Here is a 26,892-nt window from a genome sequence, read left to right on the forward strand (position 1 = left end):
ACCTGCATGTCTAGTTGGCATGCAATGCTCTGTGAGCAGGGACAGCTTGTCTTCTAATGGCTCCCAGCCTTGGTAGATACCCTGTCCCTTCTATCCCCACCTTCAGGGACAGCTCAGCTGCCCGAGAAACAGTTCTGTGAAAGCTGCAGATTTGCAGCCCAGCATACCCAGGTAAACAGATTTCAGTTTGGTAAGTTTACAGCTGGCATACTAAAGAAAACCTACTATTCAAGCAGTTAAGACACCCCTGCAGTGGTGAATTGCAGTGAACCTCATCTCAGTTGCATGAATTGAAGTCCTAAGAATCAACCTGAATTTCCTCTGCTTTAGGCACAACCACTCATAAAAATTTCTCCAGTCTAACATGGCTCTCACAGGAAACTTGTGCTAACCCACCTCACAGATGACCGAATAGAAAGAAAACCCTGTTGATTTACTGCAAAGATTTGGATTTAGGTTCCTCTTACTTCTTCTCTTTTTAAAAACTGTTCAGGTTTTGCCCAGTTAGAAGGTAGCCATAGCAGCAAACAAATGCTTATGTCCTTATCTGCTCAGGAAGTGTTCCGATTCAAAACTAAATTAGCTAAGGCAGCGCAATTTTGTGTCTGGCTACAGTGGATTAGCTTTCATATCTGTGCATTTCACAAGTGCAAACTAAATTGGCTTGAAATAGACTTAAAAAGCACCCACAGATGAATTTACACTGATTTAACTAAATCATTTTAGAACTGTGCTTTTAAACCAACCCAACCTCAGGCTAAAGCTAACTAGTCTAAGTATAAACATTACCTGCACACTCATGCTCTGCATCCTCTCTGCATTCAGGATAAATAATTATTCCAAGAGAATAAGAGGGAAGATAAGCAAGTAACATACCAGTAGTCTGTCCCTGTTTAATCTCTTCAGCGGTCCTGTCTATCAGGACGTAGAGAGACCACACAACGCAGGTGATGGCAATGATATGGAATGTTACAGAGCACATGATCTTCCTCCTCTCGCTGGCCGTCATCTGCAGCTTCTCCCACTGGCAAGAAACCCAGAAGCAGAGCAAGAGATTAGGTATTTATTGTAGTTACTGAAGAGTATGAAAAGAGAACATTGATAAGAACAAAAACCAGGCAGGAGACCAGTTTCCTCCTAACACGGATTTTAAAAGTCAGATGGCATTATTGCTCTGACCACAGCATGTGTGCGAGGGCTGGCAGCTCACCCTGCTGTGCCGGGAGCCGTCCTGGCGCCGGAGGGGACCTCCAGTGCTCAGCTCCGATCCGGAGCCGCAGCACAATGTCATCGCTCCCTGCTCACCCACGCAGGGGCAGCTCCAGCACAGAGGGACCCTAACGCGAGGCCTTCTGCAGCGCAAGCAAAGCTGCTCCCTTGTGTGTTCCCACTCAGCAGTGGGTACCCACAGTCACAGCTGAGCACCGAGTGGCACAGGGCACCCTTGCTCAGGCAGGCATTCAATAAAACACTGCAGTAAAAGTGGCACATGATCCAATTGACCAGCGCGTGTAAGACCTCTCACGCTGAGCTCTGTTAGAGTCCCTTGGTGCACAGTCAAGGCTGTTTAGCTCTCGGCTCAAGGCTGTTTAGTTCTCACCTCCTACCTCTGTGGGTTTCATTCAGTCTTCACATATATTTAACACTACTTACAGCAGCAACACACATATTTTATTTTCAGTGTTTCTAATGCACTTAAATACATGTGCCCTAACAATATACAGTAGAACTGGGGTGACAGCTTTTGTAAGTGAGAGGATGCAGCAAATTAAATCCCCGGACTTGCATCTATCAATAATGTTTACACAGCCCAAATAGAACCACAAAGCCAAGTCGCTGTCATTTAGGAAAGATACAAAGAAACTAGACAATTATTACACATGCTTCTAATATGCAAGGAATTGTTCAAAAACAGCTTTTATTTTTTTTAACTGAGACACCCAGAAGCTTTTTTTTTAATTATTTTTTGGCAATTTCCCCTATGTATATGATGAAAGTTTTTGCATGTCGGATACAGATCCCTCAGCATATCTGCTTGGAACAGAGAGTTAAGATGGCCTTTTCTCACACTTTCACAAAATATATGCTGGGGTACATAAACTTCTCATACCTACCTATGTGTTTCTAGAGAGGTGCATTTGTAGAAAAACACGACTTTGAAAAGGAGGAATAATGTGGAAGAGAGTGAGGATGACCTGACTGGTATGATTGAGATCACCCATTATGCTGAATTATTGTTTCCACTGCTATGGATACAAGAATGGTTGAACCCTGAAACAAAGACTTTGTGATCCTCTCTGTCTTGCCAACAAACAATCTCTTTGGCCAGTCCAAGCCACATCTCCAGTTCTGAGGGCATTCAAATCTCATCATGGCATGACAATTGAAGACTTCCAGGAATGACACGCTAAAAAGCTATATTCTTTCAATCTTCTTAGAAAAAGATTGGACAAAGCATTCCTTTTGGATGTTGGATTTTAAACAGAAAATTGCTTTTGCATCTGAACAAAGGTATTTACTTTTGATAGAAAGTATAAATTAATTAATTAATTTTGTCAAAAAGTAAGCATGTGAAATCTCTTTGTGAATGCTTTTACAGAGTCATGAGGACTTGTGTTCTGACTAATTTATATTTCTCTTTTCTGTTCCACAGCTTGAGCTCCTTCGCTGGACAATACCTCCTGTGAACAGCTGGCTCCACAGCCACCAAACCAGTCCGCACCACCTCACCTCTCCAAGAGATATGACTGCACAGCAAAAGAGAAGATATTCTGCAACCTATGCACTAGCCCAGAGAGGAAACTAGCATCTGTAGGTCCCTGCTGCATTATTCCGATGACACAGCACGCGGCATTTCCCAGTTAAAATAGTCAGCACTTCTGGGTTTTCGAAGTGGTGTTAAAACAAAAAATTCAGAAGAAAATTTAGATTTAATGTCTTCTTTTTTCCCACTGAAATTTTAAAATGGAGCATCCCTCTCTTTTCTCCCCTCATCTTCACTTGAATTGTGACACGTTTTGTTTCTCATCCTCTTCCCTTAGTAACTTAGTGTTTGAACAGCCCAATGCTGCGATACAACCTTAACATGCTGAGGAAGTTTAATTCCATTTCTACCCTACAGACAAGCACAAGCCCTATTATTTGTCCCATCCTTTTCATAATCACCAGTTCCAGACTGTTTTCTCCTGACTGACAGGATACCATAAAGGCTGAGTTGACGATACAGAGGCAGCTTATCTTCTGGCTGCAGCTGGACCCCTAAAAAGACTCTTTAGATATATTTGAGAGGTAAATTCCTTCTTCTCCTTCTGTTTAGGGCTCTGTCCCTACCTCCTGGCAGCTGGTCTCTTTCCCACAGATGACATGTTCAGATATAACTAATGATGCCGAGTGACTCATTTCTGAAGGTGCCCAACAGCTTTTACTCACAGGGCACAAATAGTCAGAAAATGTTTCCCACCCACTCCAGGCAGAGAAAGCACAGAAAAAACAGCAGCCAATTGCCAACTATAGCAACTCTTTTTGCTTGAGATTCTCTAGAGTAATTTCTTTAATGTCCTATGGCTGGGCTGTGCAACGTATCGTCTATGACGGCCAATATTGCAGCTGAGAGGTACCACACTCTGTGCCAAGGGGCTACCAAGGAAAAACCTGCAGTTCTTAGAAGGCAACGATTCACTGCAGTCATAAGCAGAGGTTGTCCTACCAACCGGACATGCTAAGCTATATGCTTTGCAGACTGTACAACTCCGTAAAAAAGATAAGAGGTGTTTGAAATCTGCTCTATTTTCTGCCAGGAGTCACTTTTAGGAATTGGACAAGTTCTCATAACAGCTTTCGGATGGCTGCAGTCCAGAGACACCACCCTACGTGATTTAGGCTCATCATAATTGAATTTAATGTTTCTCATTTATTCTAGTTCCAGACTGAAGTTATTCTTACACTTCATCAAGTGTACGTGGCAACTCTTACACGTTGGTAGATGTGGCAAGATTTGTCTGTGCTAAGAATACTAGTGACTTCCATCTCAAAATCCTGATGGTAAGGACCAATTGAAATGGAAAGCTTGGAGGATGTGGGAGAACAAAAAGGATGCAAGCGCAAAACTGGCCTTACAATACAAGTAGCATTTAAGTACCTATACTTCAAGTCACCGGATTTATGAAAAGTACTTTTCTATAAAACAAAAATACAGTTCTAGCAACCTGAAGTACTAAAACCTAATCATTCACAGTCTAAGAAAAGATAAAAATGAAAACACTTTTATTGGTGAACCTTATTCTACTTACACTGTAATATTTTCACTAAAATAGGTTTGCTCCTTTAAAAAGAAAAAAAGCTACAAATTTTAACCAAATTATACTCAGAAAGTGTGATTTAAAGTAAGTTTAACCTCAAATCCTCATATTTTCAAGAGAACTTAAAAGCCATGTGGATCTTGGAGCAGAAAACTAAAGCAGATAACAGTAATACAAAACTCCATATTTAAAATAAATGTGGATAACTGCAGAGCAAATACCTTCGTGCAGCAGCTCTAAAATGTAACTGTAAAGAAATGCACATATGTATATGTGTGTGTGTATGTTTGTGCATTTACACACAGAGAGCTGCCAGACTTAAATAGCTAACTCTCAGAGCTGGATTCACTGATGTTGAATTTGCCAGGCTGAGTGTTAATTTAAATCCTTAAACCTATACAAAACTGACCGGACTTTCTAAGGAGCCATAGAAACATGATAAATACGTGGGGGTGCCGCGGGCTCACGGGCAAGGACAGCCTCTTTTCAGAGCGGATCTGTGTTGAACAACGCATTTCCTTGGAGAAGCAGGTCTTGTGCCTACCTTTCGCAAAGGCTTCAGTTTTGTCTCCATGATGAACTCATACTTGCACAGTTCACAGCATCGCGTATCTGAGCTCTTGATCCATTGCTGCAGGCAGGCTTGGTGCACAAAATGAAGACTTCCCGTGCAGTGACAGGGGGTAATCAAAGGGCTCTCATCATCTCCTTCACAGTGACATATCCTGAATCAGAAGCAAAGCTGCTCATTAGGGGAAGAGGAAGCAGAAAGGATGTGGAAGAGGCATGTAATATCTGTGATCACACATGGTTGTCCACTGGGGATCCTGAGACATACATATCAAAGGAATGTGTTCCATAAAGGAGCTAAAACTAAAGAACTCCATTGCTGCGCAAGCACATACACAGGCACAAAATAACTGAGCACAGACACCGCTAACTAGACAGCTGTTTTCTAACAGATGAGGCGGGCACACAGAGCCTGACAGAAATGCAGTATCCAAAAGAAAAAACAGGATAAGAAATGACAACGCTTCATCTAGAACAATAGCACTTAACTGAAAATTGCATTTAAACAGATCAGACAGCACTTCCCAAGACAAAATACGCACAGAGAGGTACAGCTACTCATGGATTACGATCGGAAACGGAAGATAAAACAAAATTCCCAAACCAATGGTCCACCCCAGTATAATGAAGAGTTAATTTAGACAGCCTGGATTTTGCACAAGAGAAGTGACTATTTCTAGTGCCAATTGCTAAGAGACAGATCCACACTGCAAAGCTACAGCACTGAATCTCCCCAAAATACACCTACTCTAAACAGACTAATGGTTTTGCTCTCCAATTCTTACTTTGCAAGAGCTGCTAAGGAAGCATCAGCTCTGCAAAATTCCCCATTTCCCTCACAGCTCAACTGTGCAGACAGCAAGGATACCTGATATAGTGTTACTACCAGGTGCTGGCATTTGATTTCCAGCTTCAATTTATGCACAACCCTTGGGTTACATCAAACATCACTAAGTCCTTCTAACCATGTGGAAGAGGTCATGAATTGAAAGGGGGATGGTAAGGAGCTCAGGGAATGAATGTAAGTTACTAAGCATATGTGAAGTACATCCTGGCATGCTGCCATCCCTGTCTATTACTGAAATCTCTTACTGATGTGTAGCATCTTGCCTCTTGCGACCTTGCTGATAGCTGGCAAGTGGAAATGAAGGAGTGGGTGGATTACAACAGCTTCTTGTTGATGACAAGCCAATACGGAACTAGATTTTGCTGGTAATGAGAGGGGAAATCAAATAATATTGGCAACTAGTAACAAAGCCAGCTTCAGAAAGTGCTGTCAGGGAGGAGAAAGATTAGGATAGTAAAACGCTAGGTAGAGGGATGGGACATTTGCTCCTGTATTTGATGACTCCTGCTCCTCAGCCACATTTTGGAGCTGGGATGGGGCAGACTTGCAGACAAGTCACCATGAAGACAGTCCAGAGCTGGCTGTTCCCACCACCTGTGCACGTGATTGATCCTCTATAGTTGGAACAAGGACACCCATCCTTTTTGGACCTCACTCTATGGACATCACACAGGCCCACCACTAACACCCAGCACTACAGATCCTCCTTTTGACTAAGGCATCCAGAAAGCCCTTTACAAACAAAAGAGTGTGGTGGGATACAAACTGTGAGGAAAAGATGAAAAAAAAAAAATTTCAAGCTATATTGACCTGATCTCAGAAGCAATTTTTAAACAGTCTATTTTCCTCCTGACTCCCCATCCTGTGACCAAACCAGCAGTGACTGTCAGGACAACACATTGCTCATTAAAAGCTAAGACATGTTCAGCTTGGCCTTTAATATGCGTAGCTGATTCTCTCATGATATTCCCCATTTGGGCACTGATAAGAGAAAAATACCATCTCAGAATCCCAAACCTGAAACAAATTGCAAGAGAATTTATTTGACTCCAAAGGAAATTCTTTTGTTTAGTAGCCTTGTTAAGTGCATCAGAGGGGTGCAGGACAGCAGAGAGAAGGCTGCATGCTTCAAATCGCACATATTAAAGCAAGGTGTCAGGGTGAAAGAAAAGACAGAAACAGCACAAAGGCAGGGGAAAGCAGAACGGTCACCACCGCACATGGGAGGGCTCGAAGGTAGGCGGTTCTCTGGTAAACCAACCTGCAGGTATCCCCCGATGTGGACACAGGGGAGAGAGGGGGGAATTTTTCTGAGAGGGGGGAAGGGCAGTCAAGGTCACTGTCCTTCTCAACTGAACAGAGTGGTGCCCGCTGCTCTTTTGTTTTCAGTTTCACTGAGGTGCTGTCCTCAAAGACGTCATTGTCTCCCGTATCATCAGAGCAGAAGTCCATGCTTTCCACCTGCACGCTGGAGGATTTCTCAGCTTGGAAGTGACTGGAATAGCTCTCCAGTTCGTGGAACTTATGCAGGCTGCTGGTGCTGGAGGTGTGGGAGAAGGAAAAAAGGTAACGCAACAGTTTTTTGCTCCTTGAGTTGTCATGGTCCACTTTGTCCTCCAGCAAGGGGATATGTACAGCGCTGTGGTTCTCTGCTCCTCCCGATGCACTTGAGTAGTTGGAAAGGGAAGGGATGTAGGAGTGCTTAGAATTGCTAAAAGAAAGAGGCCTGAGATTCAGTGGTTTCCTCTCTTTAAGATGAAATTTGTTAATCCTTAAACATTGCTCTTGAGTCGGGATCAATTTGCCTTCTGAGCGTGTTCGCTCCACATAGTCAAAGCACTCACTGGTGCTCTGCGCCTTCTGGTCCACGTCATTGAGGGACTTGGAGAATTTCAGAGTGCGGGTGGGCTTTACGTTCTTAGCAGACCTGAGTGCCTGGCCACGGGAGTTTCTCTTTGCTGCATGTAACGTGTCCTGACAGATTACTGTCACAGTGACCCCTTGTGTCAGAGGGCTCTGGCAGTGAGGATTTTTCAAGACAACAGCAGACTGCACTGGACTGTGATGACAACACTCAGAAAACACTGCACTGGAACTGCATGCAGAACAGTGGAATAAAAGCACAGAAAGTAAAAAACAATTACATAAGAGAACACATATAATTAAAAGTGAAGAAATGAGAATTACGGCTAGCGTGGGAATGGCAAACATAGCAGGGCCAAACAGTCAGTGGGATTCAACGAAGCAGTGTTAGACAGCAGTCGAGTCAAACAAATGGGATGCTTCATACGGGAACCCCACATGGCTTACTTCCCCATACATGTGCTTTTTCAGTTTTGTTTTCTCTTAATTTGAACCTCGCAGGAGCCTCACTGTATCCATGCAAACAACACACTTTACCTGCAGATGTCCTGGTTGGATGGTGTAACAGAAGTGCGAGAGAAGCTATGAGGGGCAGAGATAGAGGTTGGACTTCCAGCCTGCAGTGAAATTCAAACAAACAAACAAACAAACAAAAAAAAGCAAGTCACAAGTTGGAAGAGTTCGGTATGCACAGCAATCACCTTCAGGGTTAAACACAGCGTATGGAGTCAGATATCACTCCACATCAGATATTCAAGGGCTAGTTGCAAGAATGTGGCTTTATTGTCAAATGCTAGAAAGGGAGGTCACACAGCCTCATCCTTGGAAAAGTAGTAATCAGAACAGAAACGTTTTCCCCCAAGGTCAAATGCAGCCGTCTCTGGAGCGGAACCTGCCAGCTGTCAAACATTGCACAGAACAATAGCTCAGGAAATGAGCAATGCTACAGTAATTAGAGTAATTAGATGGAGGTGTGTGTATAGACTAGTCAGAATTTAGCTACCACATAATAGCTAATCCTTCCACTTATAATGATGACAAGAGATTAGAGGCTTCTGTTTTTTTTTTTTCAGAAGACAGAACCATCAGTAATTCAGTAACTCAGACAGTATTTGGGGACTTATTTTCCATACTAGCATATGCACATGAGCACCATCTGCCAAAGCAGACCATTCCCTGAAGTACTCTCTGTACTTTGCAAGGCCTTTCATCCTGCTCTTACTCTGGCAGGATCTTCCACCTACTTGGAGAAGAGGTGTGGCAGCAGGCACATTCGTAAGACCCAACAAGAGCACAGTGAGAAACAGAATAACTGAAGAATTCAGAATTCAGCTGAACTAACTCAAAAAACAAAGTTAAGCTCTTGGCATATTTAACACTTAATAGACAAGCCTCTACAATCAGTATGATAAGAACGATCGTTGTCTCAGAGCTGGGACTCGATGGGCTATTATTATAGGCCTTTTCTGCCGCTATATTCTGTGGGTCACTAACAGAAACTTCTCGACTCTTCCTAGAGGTTTTGGCGAGGAGGAGGCCTGCATTGATAACCTCGTAATATAGAATCTTTAAACCTGGTTCTCCCATGTTCCACAGCTGCTGGATAGGCTATGCCGCTCACCCACTGCTGCAAAACACTGCTCGCATTGCAAAATTCAAACAAAGGCTTCCAGCTCTTTTGATCTGCAAAGCAAAGCCTGAAATCCAGGAAGGAACAATGCAATCAGCAGAACAACAGAAGTGTCAACACCACGCTGGGCTGCACAAAAACCAGCACAGCCAGCACAGACCTGGGCCAGGCAAGTGCACAAAGCCAGACTAGGAGAGACCTCAGGTCACGGAAGGTGTGTTGCCACAGAGGCACGCTGTGCCCAGCCCTGTACTTCAGCTTGAGACGCCAGAGCTAGCTCAGTCATCACTGCTTTGAGGATCTCTGGTCACGGTGCAACACACGCACAGTATCTGTCTCAGGTCTCTTCAATTCTATACTTGATTTATTAAAAGCCCCTATGGTATATTTAAACAAGGCCACTGCAGGCTTTTACACTCTCATAGCAAAAGCAAGGTTCCTTGTCACACAATGTACTCCTCTTTCTTTGTGAGAGGAGATGGGTATACTAGGACACACATGCTACTTTATAAATACAGATACAACCATCATCTTCCGTTTACAGGACTCATCTGTTAAGGTTTTGTTTCTCTAGCCAACAGCCCTACAGAGAGCAATGTATCTGGCCTCACATTGGGACGTCTCAGGTGCACCAAACCTGAAAAAACAGGTATCCATTTACAGCTGGGTCTGCAAGAGTCGAGGGCAAGACTCAAACACACACCTCTGGATCCGTAGCAAGACACTGTAACTTATTTCTCATCCTACCCAGCTAGGTACATGTATAGAATAAAAACCAAGAGAATAACCTTGGGCCAGAAAGCAAACTGAACTATGTTATGATTGTGACAAAACAAATTAAAGACTTAAAGAACAATTATTGGCTTTATCCTGGAAACTATGGTTCTTTGCATTTTACACCACTTGCACATGTTAATGATATAGGATGCTGATCATACAGTGAGATGAATTCAGGTATTACTTGGAAATTTGCTCTCTATTTGATGCTTAACCTCACCTAAAAGCAGGTATATCTCTGATTTCGAATCTTTAAAAAGAGTTTGTGCAGTAATTACTTTTTTGTAAAGAAAGACTGACAAGTTAGTGAAAGACCTAACACACTATAATCTGCTGCCACAATCATGCAAATGAAAATTAATCAGACTTAAATAATGAATTATTTAAAAAGACATATTTAGCAATCTTCTAAAAACAAAATATTGAACCAGTAAAACAGCATGTTGCATTCTGCCATGGAAACAGAGCCATATATTGTTGGAACTGAAGTCAAAAATCAATTAATAAATCTGTCCCAGGTTTTATGTTATGAGCAAATCACAGAAGGTAACCTGCTTAGAATGAATCCAATCTCTCTATTCCTTCGCTTTAGCAATGAAGCTTTCTAAAAAAAGACAGCAGTATATATGATGTGACAGTCTAATAGCAGATGACTAGTTTCAATGATCCAAAATTTCCCTTCCGAAACCATGTTACGGGTTCCTTGATGCAACTGCCTCACACCAAGACAGTGTCAAACTCTTGCCACTTGGGAAATCAAAAGGCTGAGACAAACAAGAAATTGTGGAATTTCATTTGCATTTCAAGCTTACTATTCTGTTTCTAGATGCCAGCACTGTTCAGGACAGCTTGCAAAAAACCCACATCTGAGGCACATTTCCTCTTCCTCCTATCTTCCTGCTTCAATACAGGAGGTCCTTTGCTCCATCTTTATACATAATGCAAATGCAATCAAAATATGAACAGAAGTTAACACTTTTGGAAAGGCACCACAAAGTGGAACAACAAAACACTGGAGGAAGTTACGCCTCACCCTCGGTTTAAGCTAACGTAAGCTGTGGCTACCACCAAAAGCCATGGTTCAATGAGCCTCCAGTCTCTCAGTCCATCCTCCCTTCCTCCCATGCTTTTTGCTCGTGAAACTATTTACACAGCATTGCAAATCAGACTAGGATAGGGAGGTGAGGTAAGACTAACCACTTGTTTTACTGAGCTTGTTTAATGCCAGTCACTTCCCTAGCTTCAGCTGCCAGAGGAACATCAGTGGGATAGAGCAATGAGCCTCTAATGGTGAGGCACAACTCACTGACAAGAGAAGAGCACAGTAAAATGCAAGCTGCTGCCAACAGCCCAAGAAGTAAGTTCTGTCAGTCCTAGAGGCAGAAGCGCATGCAGCGGACACTCACCAGTCCCCACAGCTCGCCTGGGTTTACTGACTCAGATACAGCAGCTATCAGGCAGAGAGATGCCACAGGAACGAAGAAACACTGGCAGCCTTGGGCCAGACCAGGGCAAAGAAGAGGCAATGTGATGGGTGAATGCAACAGAGAGGTGGATCCAGCTAGCTTGGAGCTCTGACATTGCTCCCACGCAAGGCTCAGCTCTGAAGAGGCTAGGAAAATAAGCAATCAAAGCCTTCACCACTCTCTAGCTTCTGGCACACACACCATCCTTAATGCCCCAATCTCCCAAGTAGCAGCACCTTTGGTTGAACTGGCTACTTACGATAGCGACAGTAGTAGTAGGTTTTAAAGCACTCCTTGTCATAGGATGTTTCTGCCATGCTTGTTACGTGATGCGTAGCCCAAGCCTTGACAGCCTGAATTCGACCATTCTAACCCCAGAATCACTTGCTTGAATCTCTGTGGACTTTCATGCCCTTCGCAAGGAGGAATATCACCTCCAATGACAAGCCTTGGAGCTATGTGCTAGTGAGGTACCCTGTACAGCCAAACTGATTGCCTAAAATAGCTCAGGACTAAAGGTCAATAGTTAGTTAATTGTGTATATTGACATTCCCATCTAATGCAATTCAGTGAGGTCACAGTGTGGCCTTCTGCACTGGTGTTTAGATAATCACAGCGACTCTGAAGGCAGCAATCCCTGGACGCCTACAGCTCTCTGGAGGGTTGCCATCAGGAAGAAATATATATCTTTTTTTATATATATGTGTGTGTGTGTGTGTATGTGTGCATGCATATTTATATATATATACGTACATATGTATATATATGATGTGCTGCTATAGCTGGTTGTTCTCATTCTGCCCCCACTCCATGAACGTTGTGATCTGTTGGTAGAAGAACTCAGCCTTTTCTGATTACCTAATTGTGATTACATGCTGCACACCAAAACCCAAAAAACCTACCCTCCTTCAGAAAATAAAGTCATCTTTGAAGTAAGTCATAGTGAACACGTTGATGGCTTGGGTATATTCCAAGATAACCTGCTTATCTGAGATGGCACTTCTGGGTATAGTTGCTGTCGTCTCACTCTGGGCTGCACTTCAGTACTAGCAATTATATCTCATTTTAAAGAACAGGGCCTATCACATTCTAAAAACCTTCTTAAATTATTCATTGAAAGTAAAAAGTTAGAAACAGCTTAACTCCAGAAGAATTCCTCCACTGATTGGAAGTCTGAAGGAAGCAAAAAAAGGTTTTCCCCCACACCTGCAAACTTCATCATTTCTAGGTGTCACATGAATAGGAACAATACTGTGCACCTTCTGTTTCTGCTACAAAAACACCTAGAAGTCTCAGCTAAGGACCTGGAACTAACATACTAAGCACTATCACTATACACATTTAATAATGGAGCATACCTCTCCTTTGGGCAGACAAAAGGTTAGAGAAAAGAAGCACAATTTTAAGTCTTTTACTCGGGAGGAACTGCAGCACAAGGAGCTTCAGACAAACACAAATTTAACAATAGAGCAAGGAGCCAAACACTCCACAACCCAAATTTCAACCTGGCATTTTGACTATGGGTTTGCCTTTATTTTACACTGTGATGAACCCATTTCAAAACTATGCTCTTCTGCTGGGCTAAAAAAAAAAATAAGTGCGCAATAAAAATCCTAAAAGGTAGCTGCACCTGCTGTCAAAAAGACTGATGCTAAAAGATGTCTCCAGCACCACTAGACCATTGCAGCAGTTTCTGTCTGCCTCCCTTCCCTGTAAGAACAACGGGAGCACAGTGATGGTCTTCTCCACTGAGCCAACTCTACCTACCACCAGTTGCTCTGGGGATTAGAGAGACACAGCTAACCATAGCAGGTGTTGGCTAAGTGGAGACGTCTCCCACTGCCCCGGAGTTGTCCTGTCCCAAGCACAACCAGTGAAGCCCACTACCTTTAATCCCCCCACCCCTGGCCCCAAGCAATCCTCTTGCACTGCGATGCTTTTTCAGCACCCAGATCACAGTGCTGCAATCTGCAATGGGCCGCTGGGAGTTTTGTTCGAATCAGATTTGTCTCTGCTGGTATTAACACATCACAATGACAAATGTGGCAGAAGCACATGGGAAAGAGACTCAGAGGGACAGTTATCACACCCTGTGTTTTAGAAGAACTCATTGCCAAAGAGCTATTTTATCTCTCTCACATAGATCCTATTTAAATGTGTATTAAGAAGGCAAGGCTGCTGCTAGACATGGACATGGCAGAGACTTACCTTGCATGGTACATCTCCAGAGGCAGCGAAAGCCCCAGGCTCTGCTCCCTCCTTAGTTTACACCACAGAAACCAAGACCAACCACCCCATACCTGTTCCTCTGGCAGGATCTAGATACAGACAGTGATCTAGGAAAGAAAACATCAGTGATGGGGGCCTTGTGAAAAAAGGCACCAAGTGCCACTGCAAGGTGCTCCATAACTAACCTGGCTAGTCTTCAGATAGGGAAAGGACACCTACAAAGAGCCCCAGGGAATCTGACTCTGTGCCACCGCTGCCCCATTCCCCTCCCCTCCCTTTGACAGGGGCAGCCCCAGCCCCGTCTCATCCACAGTGGCAAAATTCAGTTCTGCCTGCTGTGCTGAGCCTGACTGAAGTCAGGCAGGGAGGTCTCGATTAAACCCAAGGGACACATCCATCATTTCTCTCAAGCCACTGCAGAACAAATATAATTGCTTGGCTCCAGCCATCCACCAGGATGCAACATATTTGTGTTTTTATGCTTTCAGCAAGTGCTGTATTCCACATACATGTTGGCTGATGGCTCTTGCTAAAGTGCACTGCAGCTGTAAAGTCTCCAAAGCTCATCTGTGGAACAGACGTGGTCGTTTCACTGCACGTGTGCCAAGGGAGGCCTCCAGCTGAACTAGCAGCAGTGCAGTGAGGCCAACCAGCCGTGCCGAGTTTACTAACCTGACACTTGAGATAGCCAGAACAGGCCACCTACGGACAGACTGGACGTTGTGAAGGGCAGACAGCCCTGCTGACAGGCTGTTTTTGAAAAGCTTTTCCTAAATACCAACATGGCAGGATCAAACATCAGTAACTTCTGGTCTTTTCCATTAAATTCTCCCTACCAGACTCGTGCCATTTTGACTTCCAGTGCATACTAAAATCAAGTGTCTTTAGCTGAGATAAGCATTATTAGAGTGGACAGTGGTTAAAAAATGGGGGGGAGGGGAAAGATGTGGGAAAGAGGCATCTGAAATTTTCAGGATGATCAACTCCACCATATAATTTTGGCAACAACTTGATAGGAACCGGCAGTCAGCTGCTGAAAGAACTTTGTTCCATACGTTATATAATGTATATGACTATAATTAAAATTATGTCTAGAAACTAGGAGCAAAGCTGAAGTCAGCTTCCCCTCATTCTTCCCAAGGAAATCTAAAGGAGGATTCTGGCAGGAACTTCCTCTAGAGATACCAAAGCCAAAGGCACTAAAGAAAGCAGGCTATCTATCCTTTCGAAATCTCCCCAAGCATAATTCAACCTGCCTATAGCACACAATTAATATTGACTAAACCCAGTAACAACTACACAGGTTCTACAGGGAGAAGAAGAAGAAAAAAATATGGCCCTTTGACTTTAAAACCTTCCTCAAAATACCTTGAATGGACTGAGGGAACAAAAAAGGAAAGGAAACTCCTTCAGGCTCCTCCTTCACAGGGTGTCCTCATACCTATATGAAGTACGAATGCAGCCCCGGGAGAGGGGATTTATCACAGCACAGGGAGACCGTCGCACTCCTTACCAACATGACTTCACCGTGCCCCAGCATGAGATTACTTGCTCTTGTCAGTGGGGAAAAGAACATACCTTAATCTTCACACTACACAATTTTTCCTGTATTTTCCTTTCGCCAATAGCTCAGTAGAAGGATTTAAATTTTTTTTTTAAACAACCTCTCTTTCCCTACCCCCAGGCTCATGTACCTGAACAGAACACCTTTGAGCAGCAGTTCTTTTCAGTAAGCCTTGGTCATCTGATAGACTACAGGATAGCTAAGCTCTGCGACTGAAAAACCTGGATTGCTTTTCTACGGACAAACACTCACTGAATCCATCAAAGCTTCAGGCAACAGTGGATGTGTGTATTCATATGCTTTTCTAAATCTGTTCCAAGCTGATGAACAGCGCAAATGGATTTTAAATTTCATAGCAAGCTTAGGCTACCACTTTGCATCTGCACTGGCTGCCATTCAGCCCAAGAATAATTTAATACTTTACAGTGTGCTTTTGCTCAAAAGATAAAACTGTACAGGCCTTCAGAAAAGACAAAGCATTTACATTTTTTAAGGAGTGCACTTTTGATTCCTTTGCTGTGATCCCAGTACTAGCATTTTCAAAGTTTACCCCTTAGAGGGCCACAAAAATAAGACTACAAAGTGCTTCCCCACTATGCTAAAATCAGCCCTCCAGAGCAATCAGATGACAGGAACAGCACACAGATGACCTGAAGATATTTCCATATGTCACATCATCAGTTTCAGGATATATCAGACACTTTAAAGCTAAACAATATCACTAATTTGAGGATAACTGTTTACAGTTAGCTTTGTTAGTGACCTTGTTTAATCTGCTTGTAAGCACAATTCCTTTATCTAAGAGCAGAGGGCATGAATTACCACCACTGTGAAAATCCCTTTTTTAGCTGCGTTTTAGGGTCCATTTCATCTATATTTAGAGGACGAAGCTTCTGTAAAGCTTAATTATTTCTCTGTGTGGCACTTACCAGTGAACGGTGGCTTCTTGGCCCAAATGCTGGCTTAGGGTAACCAGCTGAGATGTGGATCTGGGCTGTATATCCCTGTGCCCATCGGGGCTGCTTCAGTCAGCATCACTGTGCTTGAACAGGGCAAGCTGGGAATCGGGCCGTATCCAACTCCCATGACTAAATCAATTCAACCTGCCTTCAACACTATTTTTTTTTTATTTCAAATCAAAGATAGAAAAGATTCCAGAAATTCAAACGTTTCATGTGGAGCAGATTTAAAAGGAGTGTTTGAAATATACACACCAAAAAGCAAAGAAGGGCCTGGAGGAATGCCACATCCCCCAGCGTGCAACAGACTGCACAAAACCTAATGGCACCATATGAAGATCCTCCTACATCTTAATCCCTACTCCTTTTTCTGCTGCTTCTGGCCTCCATCCCTATCCAAGTATTCAGGTGATTGTTTTTTCTTGGCCTGGCCACATGTACCAGCATCTCTTCAGCTTCTCTTAGCATCTGCCTCTTGGAGAACTGCCCTTTTGCCCCTTCCTCCCAAGGGATGGCTCCACCTGGCCCCAACACTTGGGGTCTGTGTTCAGAGAGGTCCTGCTACCTCTTCCAGCTGATCTCATTTTCAGTGGCACCATCTGTCTGCCTCCCTCCTTGATCACTTTTAGCCCTAGGGTATTGCTTTCCTTGGTCACACCAAGTAACACAGCATCCTCTCTTGGCTAGAGGCTGCGTTCTGACTCAATCCTTTCCACTCATACTGCACTGTGCAACTGAGAGCAGTGGAAAGATACATAGTAATAATCACAGCGGGTTCATAATGACATATCAGCACCAGAAAGGCTTTGAATCAAGTGTCAGTGCCAAGCATTTGCAGCAGATTTGCTACATGCTACGCTGTAAGCTAGATTTGGGTGAAAAAATAATAGCTGAAACAGTCATTTCCGGGAAGCATGATCATTATTTATGTACACACACACACACACACCCCCCCCAACATATCTGGAAATGCAGCATATAATTGATTAAACTCAACTTTGGTTAAATAGCTCTTCTTAAAATGATGCAGTATCAACAAGCTCTGAGGATTTCAGAAAGGGCTATATAGACACCCAAGCGTTTCCATACTTTTACCTTTACATGTATTCAATCTGCCTTATTAGCCAGGTTGTTATACTATTCTAAACAAAAATAAAAGGCACTTTCCTATTAAACCTCAGAACTAATGAAAAATTTTCCATGTACTTAAGCTTCCATGCAGCATCCCACTGCTATAATCTTTCCTGTTTTGTCCTACAAATTGCTTGCAACAGCCAACCCACCTGTAGACTGCAAAATAAATTGTTGCACTTAGCACTGAACTGCCTGGATGTGCAAAGCAGCGCTTGGATGTATGAGGCAAATCAGGGGACTGATTTCACTGATGGGACTTCCACCTCTGTGCTGGTTTTGGCTGGGATAGAGTTAATTTTCTTCATAGTAGCTAGTATGGGGCTATGTTTTGGATTTGTGCTGAAAACAGTGTTGATAACACAGGGATGTTTTCATTCCTGCTGAGCAGTGCTTACACAGAGTCAAGTACTTCTTTTCTGCTCCTCACCCCACCCCACCAGCGAGGAGGCTGGGAGTGCACAAGAAGCTGGGAGGGGACACGGCTGGGACAGCTGACCCCAACTGACCAAAGGGATATTCCATACCATATGACGTCATGCTCAGCATATAAAGCTGGGGGAAGAAGAAGGAAGGGGGGGGACGTTTGGAGTGAAGGCATTTATCTTCCCAAGTAACCGCCACACGTGATGGAGCCCTGCTTTCCTGGCGATGGCTGAACACCTGCCTGCCGATGGGAAGGAGTGAAGGAATTCCTTGTTTTGCTTTGCTTGCTTGCGTGGCTTTTGCTTTACCTATTAAACTGTCTTTATCTCAACCCACAAATTTTCTCACTTTTACCCTTCCGATTCTCTCCCCCATCCCACCGGGGGGGAGTGAGTGACCAGCTGTGTGGGGCTTAGTTGCCAGCTGGGGTTAAACCATGACAACCTCTTGCCCTTGCTAGAAGCTATCTCCAGAGTGGAGTAAGTGCACAGAATGGATCAGACACAGAGGCAACAGAGGAGCAGTAAGAACATCAATACCTCTGGGAAGTTCATGTTTGCAACCAAAAAGCCTCACCCGTTTGAACTGGCAAAGATGACTTTTGCTCCCCTTGAGAACTTTAGCTTTTGCAATATACAGCTATCATGGTGAATGTCTCAGTGTTTCAAGATGAATGCAAATATTGATGTCTCACTTGCCAGCACTCCCAGGGAAAGCTTTGCCAGAGTGCAAGGTCCTTCCCACTGCACTGCCACACTACCAGTTCTCGATAAATCAAGAATGAACTTCGTATGGGTACCAAACTGCTGCTGCCAAAAGGCTTGTTGTGCTGAATTTCAGACGCTCTGGGAAAAGTACAATGACACTTAACGATAAAACTACCATCTCTGCTGAACAACAACTGAAAATCCAATTAAAGATCCCTAAGAAGAAAGAGCCAGGGTAGGAAGGAACAGTCCCATTTTAGAAACGCACAGATGAGAAGTTATACTCACATGGTATTTATTTCAAAACCTTTCTGTGAATGCACACTTTCTGATGCTGAATGCAAAACACAATCCCGCATCACTCCACGATAACAACACCTTCAGCTTGGTCAATACTTTGTGCACTGGACAGTTGCCCTGCTCATTATTTCAGACACCCAGTAATCTTGTCTTTCTGCTCCAAAGTGAAAGTTGTCTGTGCCCATATAAACCGTAAATTAAGCGCAGCCACTGTTTCCTCTGCTGGAGATAGGCATGAACAGCTTCTTATATCCTGAAGTACCCAGAATAGAAAAAAGGGACTTGAGCTTGTCACAGCCATAATGACTCAGTCTCTCATTAAATGTCACTATTACCAGCAACATGAACTGTGGCAATGAAGGGTTGAGGCTTACGCACCCCATGAAAAATACTCGTCAACTAGCACAGCCTTGCTTGCATGAGGGCTTTAAGCAATTGTACCTGTGCAAGCAAAAAGGTGTCAAGCTTCCAACTAATTAAAAATCTTCTTATTTGTAATGCTTAAGTAGGAGTAGGGTATGTATTGTAATAAGCTATCTTGGACAGAAGATACTTTTTTCCTAATGGCATAACAAAGCAACTGTGCTTTTGATGTGTCCATCAGCTATACTGCAGTGCGACTAAAACAGGTAGAGCACCATGCTTCCCTTACAAGATCAGGGCCTGTAATAGCAAACATTTTAAAACACTTACATAGTCATGCCCTGATAACAATGCATTTCATGGTGCTAACAATAATTCAGTGTTGAAGTGACAATAAAATAATATTTAACCACACATCCAATACATATTACGGGATGCATGGCTATACATATGTCACAGAGAACATTACATCAGATAGCTTATGGTATAAAAGAACATACTTGAGTGATGTTTTTGGAGCGACTTCCCCCCCAAGATAAGATCTCAGGCATCTGTCATCTATCTTGCTCCTACCAAGCTAAGGAGACTGACAGTGTGAAAGAGAAAACCTACTGTAGCTTCCATTTCATTTGACCTGTAAAGAGAGTCTGCAAAACACCAGAGAGTTCTAATGTTTCATGAGTGACTATCAATGACAGACAGGCATAAGAAGCATTTTCTACTGGTCACGTTGTCACGTATAGTACCCCAGTTTTGAAATGAAAGAAATCACAGTATCCCCAAGTTTATCAAAGACTGAGTTATGTTGAGGAACATACCTTTGAGATGTTACTAGAGCGGCTCACGGAATGCCCCAAAGCCTTCTCATTCTGAAAGAGGAAGAACAGGATCACTGCAGCAACAAATCACAGTTATGAGGATATTTTAAAGCTGGTATTAGAAACCAAATTCCATGGAGAAAGTCTTCCAGCTGTGGTTTTCAAGGATGCTGCTTCTATTGACATCAGCCTGATTTCCCACAATCACTAAATTGCTTTGTTTGCCTTGTCTTGCAAGGCAAGATATTACCTTGCAGAAAATCACATAGGCAAGACAAGTACAAACCGAGAAACACTAGAACAATGATTTCTTCTCTCTATGAATACTGCAAAGTCCTTTCCTCAGATGGCATCTGTTTTGGAAAGGATATTTCTCAGCTCTGCCTCATCTACATCCAAAGGCAAACATCCAACCACTAAAACTGAAAGCTCTTAAAGAAAAACATAAGTATCACAGTGATATCCGGAAACAATTGTGAATATCCACATGCATGTCATTTCAGGACATGAAGCAGAATTACTGAGGAACGTCCCATTTACCACAGAACTCAGAATTAAGCTGGAAATATCACACAAGATGGAAATGCAGAAGCTGCAATTCTCAAAACTGAAATCAGTGACCAATGTATCTCTTACTTACTTTTCAGTGCACAGACCCTGACTGATAAGGATGACAATCTTATCTCCTCCCAAAATAAACTGCAGGTTTCACCAAGATATTTCATCCTTTAAGGGCTCCTGGCTTCTGAACATCAGTTTACCATAAGTATAACTGGACATGATTGCTCCACTGGTAAAAACCTAGAAATTGCTCCGCAAAAGCTTTTCTGAATAAAAACCAACAAGAAATACTTTCTTCTAAACAAATATTACAAACAGAGCAAGTCATAACGGTTGGTTACAGAACAGTATCTATGTTCCTCTAAGTCTGTGAGGCTGGGATGCAAATTGGTTTGAGATTTAAATCCCCTGAAAAACAGTGCAAATTTACTACTTTCTCTTATGGACTCTATATTGGATTAGAGTTTCTAGAAGTGCATCATTTATCTGGGATTTTAGAAACCAAACTCTTTCACATTTATTCCTGAAGATAATCTAACCCAACAGAGACACTTCAACAGCACCCTCTTTCAGTCCTCATTGGCACTGACTGATCAGGCAGAGCTTGAGATCAGAAGTCCTGCATTGGTAACAAATGGGGACATAAAAAACACAGTCAACTAAAGTTAATCCTAGACCAGCTTGGATATAACACACTGGTTTCAGACCTTCTGCCTGTGGTTTGTTACAATTCAAGCGACTTTCAGTGACTAAAGCCCACGTCAAGTCAGCCCGGGTGGCTGGGCACCCAGATGCTACACCCAGACTTTGAGAACCCTGTGCTCCCAGACATTCCTTCCTACAGCGCATCCCCAGAACAACTTCAAAGCTTTGTGTTGAGAAAAGGGAAGGTAAGGCAAAAGCTTCAGCAAGTGCTTCCGAGAGCAGGCCGTCCCTTCCTTACACCACCAGTTGCCTCTCAACAGAGTCCTGGGCACTGCCTCAGTTGATGCATATAAATTGCACTTCCTGCCTTAAAAACGTGAGGAAGCAAATATAGAGTTCTGAAATCCTCCGTATGTAAGAGTTTGAGTACCTAGAAGACAGTAAAATAGTTTTTCAGAAGAAGAGAGGAGAAGCGATCAGGGAACTCCCCTCAATTTTGACTGATGGCCAAATTACAAATCAGCAAGGATCAGTTTAACATCTGGAATAGTTGTGGCCTAAATTACCATTGACTTGAATGCCAGATTTGCATACTGCAAGGCTGAGTTTGATTTTGAGATGACTATGAGCTTTTGTTACATAGATAATAGTATTCCTGGAACAGAAACAAACATGTAAAGACCCCCAAAAATGTGGATATAATGGTTGTGTGAAGACTAACATTGGACGGGACTACTGCCAGAACCAGTATAGCTAAGAATTGACTCCAACCGTAAGGGAAGGACCTAGCTGATTTCATCAAAGGCAGTGTAACTATAGCAACAGGAAAAAAAAAGTTAATTGAAGCTATAGAAGACAGGAGGAAGAAAAAAGCGGGCAGGGACACGTTCTCAAGCTATGACGAAAAGAGACCAACACAAACCGGCAAGCACAAAGACTTGTCATTGCATATGTGTGAGGTGCGGGGGGAAGCAGGCTATGCTTGGCCTTCTGGGGAGACGGGGGAGGTAAACAAAGCAAGGCTATGTGGGACAAGCGAAAACGGTAGTGAAGAGTGGGACCCATGGCCAAGAAGTCTGCCTGAAGCAACACATATGGCTCCACACAGGTGACAGTCTCAAATCCAGCCCTAGATGTCAAAGACTTCTGGGTGAAATTCCTAAAAACAAAATTAAATAAAGCAGAGGTTTCTTCACGTTAACTCAATGCTCCCCAAATACTGTTGTCTAGCTGAACAAGATGCCTGCAAGGGAGCATGACTGAATTTACACAGGCACCCATGTTGAAAACGATGTGCTAAAATTCAATAAGCATCAACAGGCTGGAGGACAAGACCTATATTTGCACAACGTGGTAAATGATGCAGAGCAAACATACTCTTAGCTGCGCCACAGAAACTAGTCGTTCTGCTCTGCTCCCAGAACTGATTTTATCTGATGGATGCCAGCAGCCTCTAAGAGACAGATGCTCATATTATCTTTATTGATCTACTGTTGGAAACATACCTATCACAAGTTTCAGTCAGTAGATGACTGCGAACAGTTGGTTTTGTAATTGAAAGAGTGATCATTTTTAAACAAAAAAGCAGTCTTGTAAAATATTCCCTTAAGGGTTATGGAGTGCATGCACACATATATTTAAGTATCGGTGATATTTCTAAAGGACTCCTAGACACCGAAGTGCTCTTTCACATCTCAGTTGCTTACCACATAAAGCTGGTATATCCATAACGTCAACAGGAAATTCACTGCAGCCTTAGCCCAGCTTGGGCAAAATCTGTACTCAATGGGCTGCTTACACCCACGAGCAGGAGAAGCACCAACTCGGCCATATTTTCAGGGAGTGACAACTGACCCAATAGCCACTACCAGATCCAACACAGACTTGCAAATATAGACACATTTTCCAGTCTGGTTCGCCTGTCAACTACCAAGCAGCCCGGTGACCCAGATAAAATTGTTTCAGCCCTTGGACATCAACTGACCCTGTCTTAGCCCATCTTCTAATCAGGGACATTTTTTGAAACAGCTGCTCCAAGTCTCACAGTTTACATACATGCAGACTTTAAAATGTATTGGGCTGAAAACAGATAAACAGCTGAGTTTCGCTGTGCAACAGCAATTTTCAGTTCACTATGACCACTCAAGTAGCACCCCCGCTGAAGGAACATAGAGTGCTTTCTTGCCAGCTTCTGCAAAGGACCAAAAAAATTATTTTTTTTTTTAAATCATTAAGCAGCAACAGAAACACCTCTAAGTAATACAGTTCATGAAGTCTAGCTGTGCTGTTTAATTCCCTTTTGCAAATAAAGTAATAAACATCTATCCTTCAGGAAGAAGCACTGCAGAAGCCATTAAATAGAGCCAGTGCTTGCTGGTGTTTCCCATGCTGCGATACATTATGGATGTCGTATGTTTTCCAGTCATTGAGATAGAAAAGAGCTATAAAGCCATGGAAGGAGCTCCTGGAATAGGTAGATTTTAATGGCAGGCACAATTACTAAGTGAGGAGCAGAGATGTTAAATAGATAAAAATTATTTTAAAGGCAAACAAACAAAAGCTCACTTTTCACGCTATATCCATCACTGTACATTCATCCTGGGGTCTTTTACCAATTATTCACAAATTAACACTGACACGGGAGTGGAAAGGCTAAGCTTCTATTACGGTACCTTCACTACCCAACAAATAAAGGTCTTCAGAGACTTTTTCTAATATGTTCCCATTGCACACTAAGACATATCTAGTCTGGTAATTACAGCTCCAAACAAGCTCTCCTTCCCTCTTGCAAAAGCATTAGTCTTTGCACTTGAATGAAAGGTGAAGACAAATGCAATATCTGCCAGCATGGACCATACAATTATCACCAGTTAAAGCAAGTGTCTCTCTACTTTAGCAGATCAGTCTTTCTGTATGGGATAATGGGAATCCTGCCTTTCAAAATCATCCTACTCAACTAGAACCACCTGGCAGGCACTTTAAAAAAAAAAATCTAGATAGGAAAAAATTACATGTGCAACTTGTAACTTCTCCTGAGCCACTCACTGCCAGCTGCTGCTCTGAGGTCCCCATCAGAGCCTGGCTCTAGGGAAACAAAGAGGAAGGCAGAAGCAAGGAAATGACTGAAAAACAGAAAAACTGCTACTCATTCCTCCAGTGACACGTTTCTCTAAACTTTGGATGCACTTGCTTGTAATAGCCTGAAGCCCACTACCAACTTTCCTTTCTTTTTCTATATTCCCCTTGAATCTGCTCCCTACTGTGAGTGACAGAGCTGCCTCCTTCCTTCAGCAGTTGCTTCAGCTCACATCTGCTTTCCTGCAGGGTTCTTCATCTTGCCTTCTCCACCTTGCTGGCTCATTTTCCCTTCTGCCACCATTCCTTGGTTAGTCTTGTATGACACCTCTCCCTTCTCAGTTCAGAGATCTAGAAGCCAACACTTTCTTCCCATCCTCCCATTCATCTCAGTCTTCCATATTCAGCACTTCAAGTTATTTTACCCTTGCTTCCCTACCATAACATATCTATTTTCCACTAAGCACAACAGCTATGTAACTTACACAGCCAAACCCAGAAGCCTTGTGAACCCCAAAACACCAGTTCCTATCACCTGAGCCAGAAGGAGGGTCCCCACCCACTGATAACAGTTCAGGCAGCCATAGCTGCTCTTGTGCACTTACAATACCAACATCTCATGCTGACCTTTCTCCAAACTCAGCTGCAGACTTAATGCAGCCTCAGTGAGCGGGCACCCTAAAGAAATACAACTTGCATGTCCTTGCCAGGATGGAAGGAGAAAAGTATCTTGGTAAAATGATTTGGATTTTGTGTTTCCAACATTTTGGTTTTCAGTCATTAAGGCAAGTAAATAGAAGACAACGGAGCAAGCAGTCTCATAGCTTGCGTAGCTGTCTTCTGGCTACATCCCAGACTACACACCTACGTTCATACTGAAGTAGGCTAAGTATGGCTAATACTAAACCCATCTCCAGCTCATAGATCTGGAGAAGAAACTGCAAGCCAGATCCCAATGGTTTAGCAAAGTGATTTTTAGTCTCTTTCGCTCTGGGAAAGGAGGACAGAGCGCATCAGAGGGTCCTCCTTCCTCCTCAAGCCACCAATGACTATAGAATTATTATAGAATTATAGAATCATTAAGGTTGGAAAAGACCTCTAAGAGCACATGCCTGCTTCCTGAAGTCTTAATTCTCTAACCCACCAGTTACCTGATAGGGCACTATATTCCCCATTTTGCAATACAGCTTTTATGTTATATTATTTTACATGATAAAATGAGTTAAGACCCTCATCTAATGATAAGAGTTCTCCAACTAAAATCTCAGTAATGAAGACCAGAGCCCTTTGTTTTGATGATGTTCTTACTGCAGTGCCCCAGCCGCAGATCCCTACAAGGTAAATACTAATGCCTCAGCCCAAAAGAGACACAGTTAAACAAACCAGGGCAGACTGGCTAGGGCACTGCCTACTTGTGGTTTTCTACCTGGAATGTGAAAGCCATTTCAATCTCATTTTGTGCATTACAATTGCATTTTACAATTATAATTTAAGCACAAGATCGATATCTAGTAAAATCACTTACTGTTATCAACAATGAGTGGCTCGGGCACTATTTCAACACAGCCTTCTGGGTAAATGGCTGCTTTCCTTAAGAAAAGACTTTGCAGAAGAGAATGAATAAGTAATAATTGCTCCCATTCATACAGCAATTCTCATTCTTAGATCTTATGAGAATTACAGAACGGGACACAGAGTGGCATTGCTTGAAACGGTGAGGTGCTGAAGTGCTAAGTAGCTGAATGACCCCTGCATGGCAAGTGATACTCAGTTCTTCCATCAAGTCCCATGAGCGGAACATGAATGCACAGTTGTTCTACAAACATGCAGCCATACACACCCAAGTAGTTTCAGGTTTCATAACTGTGTCAGATTTCCTAACAACCTCTTCCCACAATTTATGCAAATCCTGCACTGCAACCCTATACCTGAACAGCAGAAATTAAAAAGAACATACGCTTTTAGTTTGGGGAGAGGGGTGGTTGTTGTTGTTGTTGTTGTTGACAATATTAGTATGTGTACTTAATTGTCTGAAGTGGATAGAATGAGAGGAAAGAAATGGGAGAAGGCTTTGTGAATTATTTTCTTCATCTGTCAAAACCAACGGATTACTAAATTACAAAAGCTTTGTCAGCACTAGATCTCGTGACTGACAGAACCCAACATTTAATTACTTCAGTAGGTAATGGTATTTCGCATCATATCAACTGAATATGCCCTTTATTTCTTTGGCAGTCACCAGGTCATCATGAAAGAGCAATAACCTTGCTAACTGTTTATAAAGCCATGCTTGGCAGACTTCTTAAACCTTGCTCATTTCCAATTTTTGTCCATGAAATATGATGAAATATCACCAAGGTTTATCAATGACTTTTGCATGCAGCTAGAAGAATCATTCTTGGATGATCCCACTTGATTCTCATGGACCAGCAATTCACAGATGAGTGCAGAAACCCAATATAAGATTTCAGATGTTCCATCACAGTGGAAAATCTATAGCAAGTTCACTGTGGATTACTCAGCTCACTAACTTGCTCATTCATGTTCACATCAAGCCACTTCACATAATGGGAGACAAACTCGGAAAAACAACCTGAAGGCAAAAAACAAGGCTGGAAGTAAAACATAGGAGAATTAACAAGCTTTATTCCAGGTGCTGATCT

At 42.8% G+C, this 26,892-nt stretch overlaps 1 protein-coding gene across 16 annotated transcripts in view; it reads right to left on the reverse strand.

Annotated features, from left to right (window-relative positions):
- MARCHF8 (membrane associated ring-CH-type finger 8) overlaps positions 1-26,892 on the reverse strand; it is a 119,595-nt gene that overhangs the window by 2,935 nt on the left and 89,768 nt on the right. For 11 of the 16 annotated variants that reach the window (XM_075154588.1, XM_075154586.1, XM_075154580.1 and 8 more), the window contains 5 exons: positions 19,949-19,999; positions 8,116-8,195; positions 6,977-7,810; positions 4,843-5,023; positions 877-1,024 (listed from right to left, as the gene is read on the reverse strand). In XM_075154588.1, the coding sequence (XP_075010689.1) occupies positions 877-1,024; positions 4,843-5,023; positions 6,977-7,810; positions 8,116-8,195; positions 19,949-19,999 (1,294 nt within the window). Of the gene's footprint in view, positions 1-876; positions 1,025-4,842; positions 5,024-6,976; positions 7,811-8,115; positions 8,196-19,630; positions 19,778-19,948; positions 20,000-26,892 lie in introns of all 16 variants that reach the window. The other 5 variants (XM_075154596.1, XM_075154595.1, XM_075154594.1 and 2 more) reach the window with 4 other exon arrangements.

This window comes from Calonectris borealis, chromosome 7 (genome assembly GCF_964195595.1).
Source record: "Calonectris borealis chromosome 7, bCalBor7.hap1.2, whole genome shotgun sequence".
NCBI classification, from domain to species: Eukaryota; Metazoa; Chordata; class Aves; order Procellariiformes; family Procellariidae; genus Calonectris; species Calonectris borealis.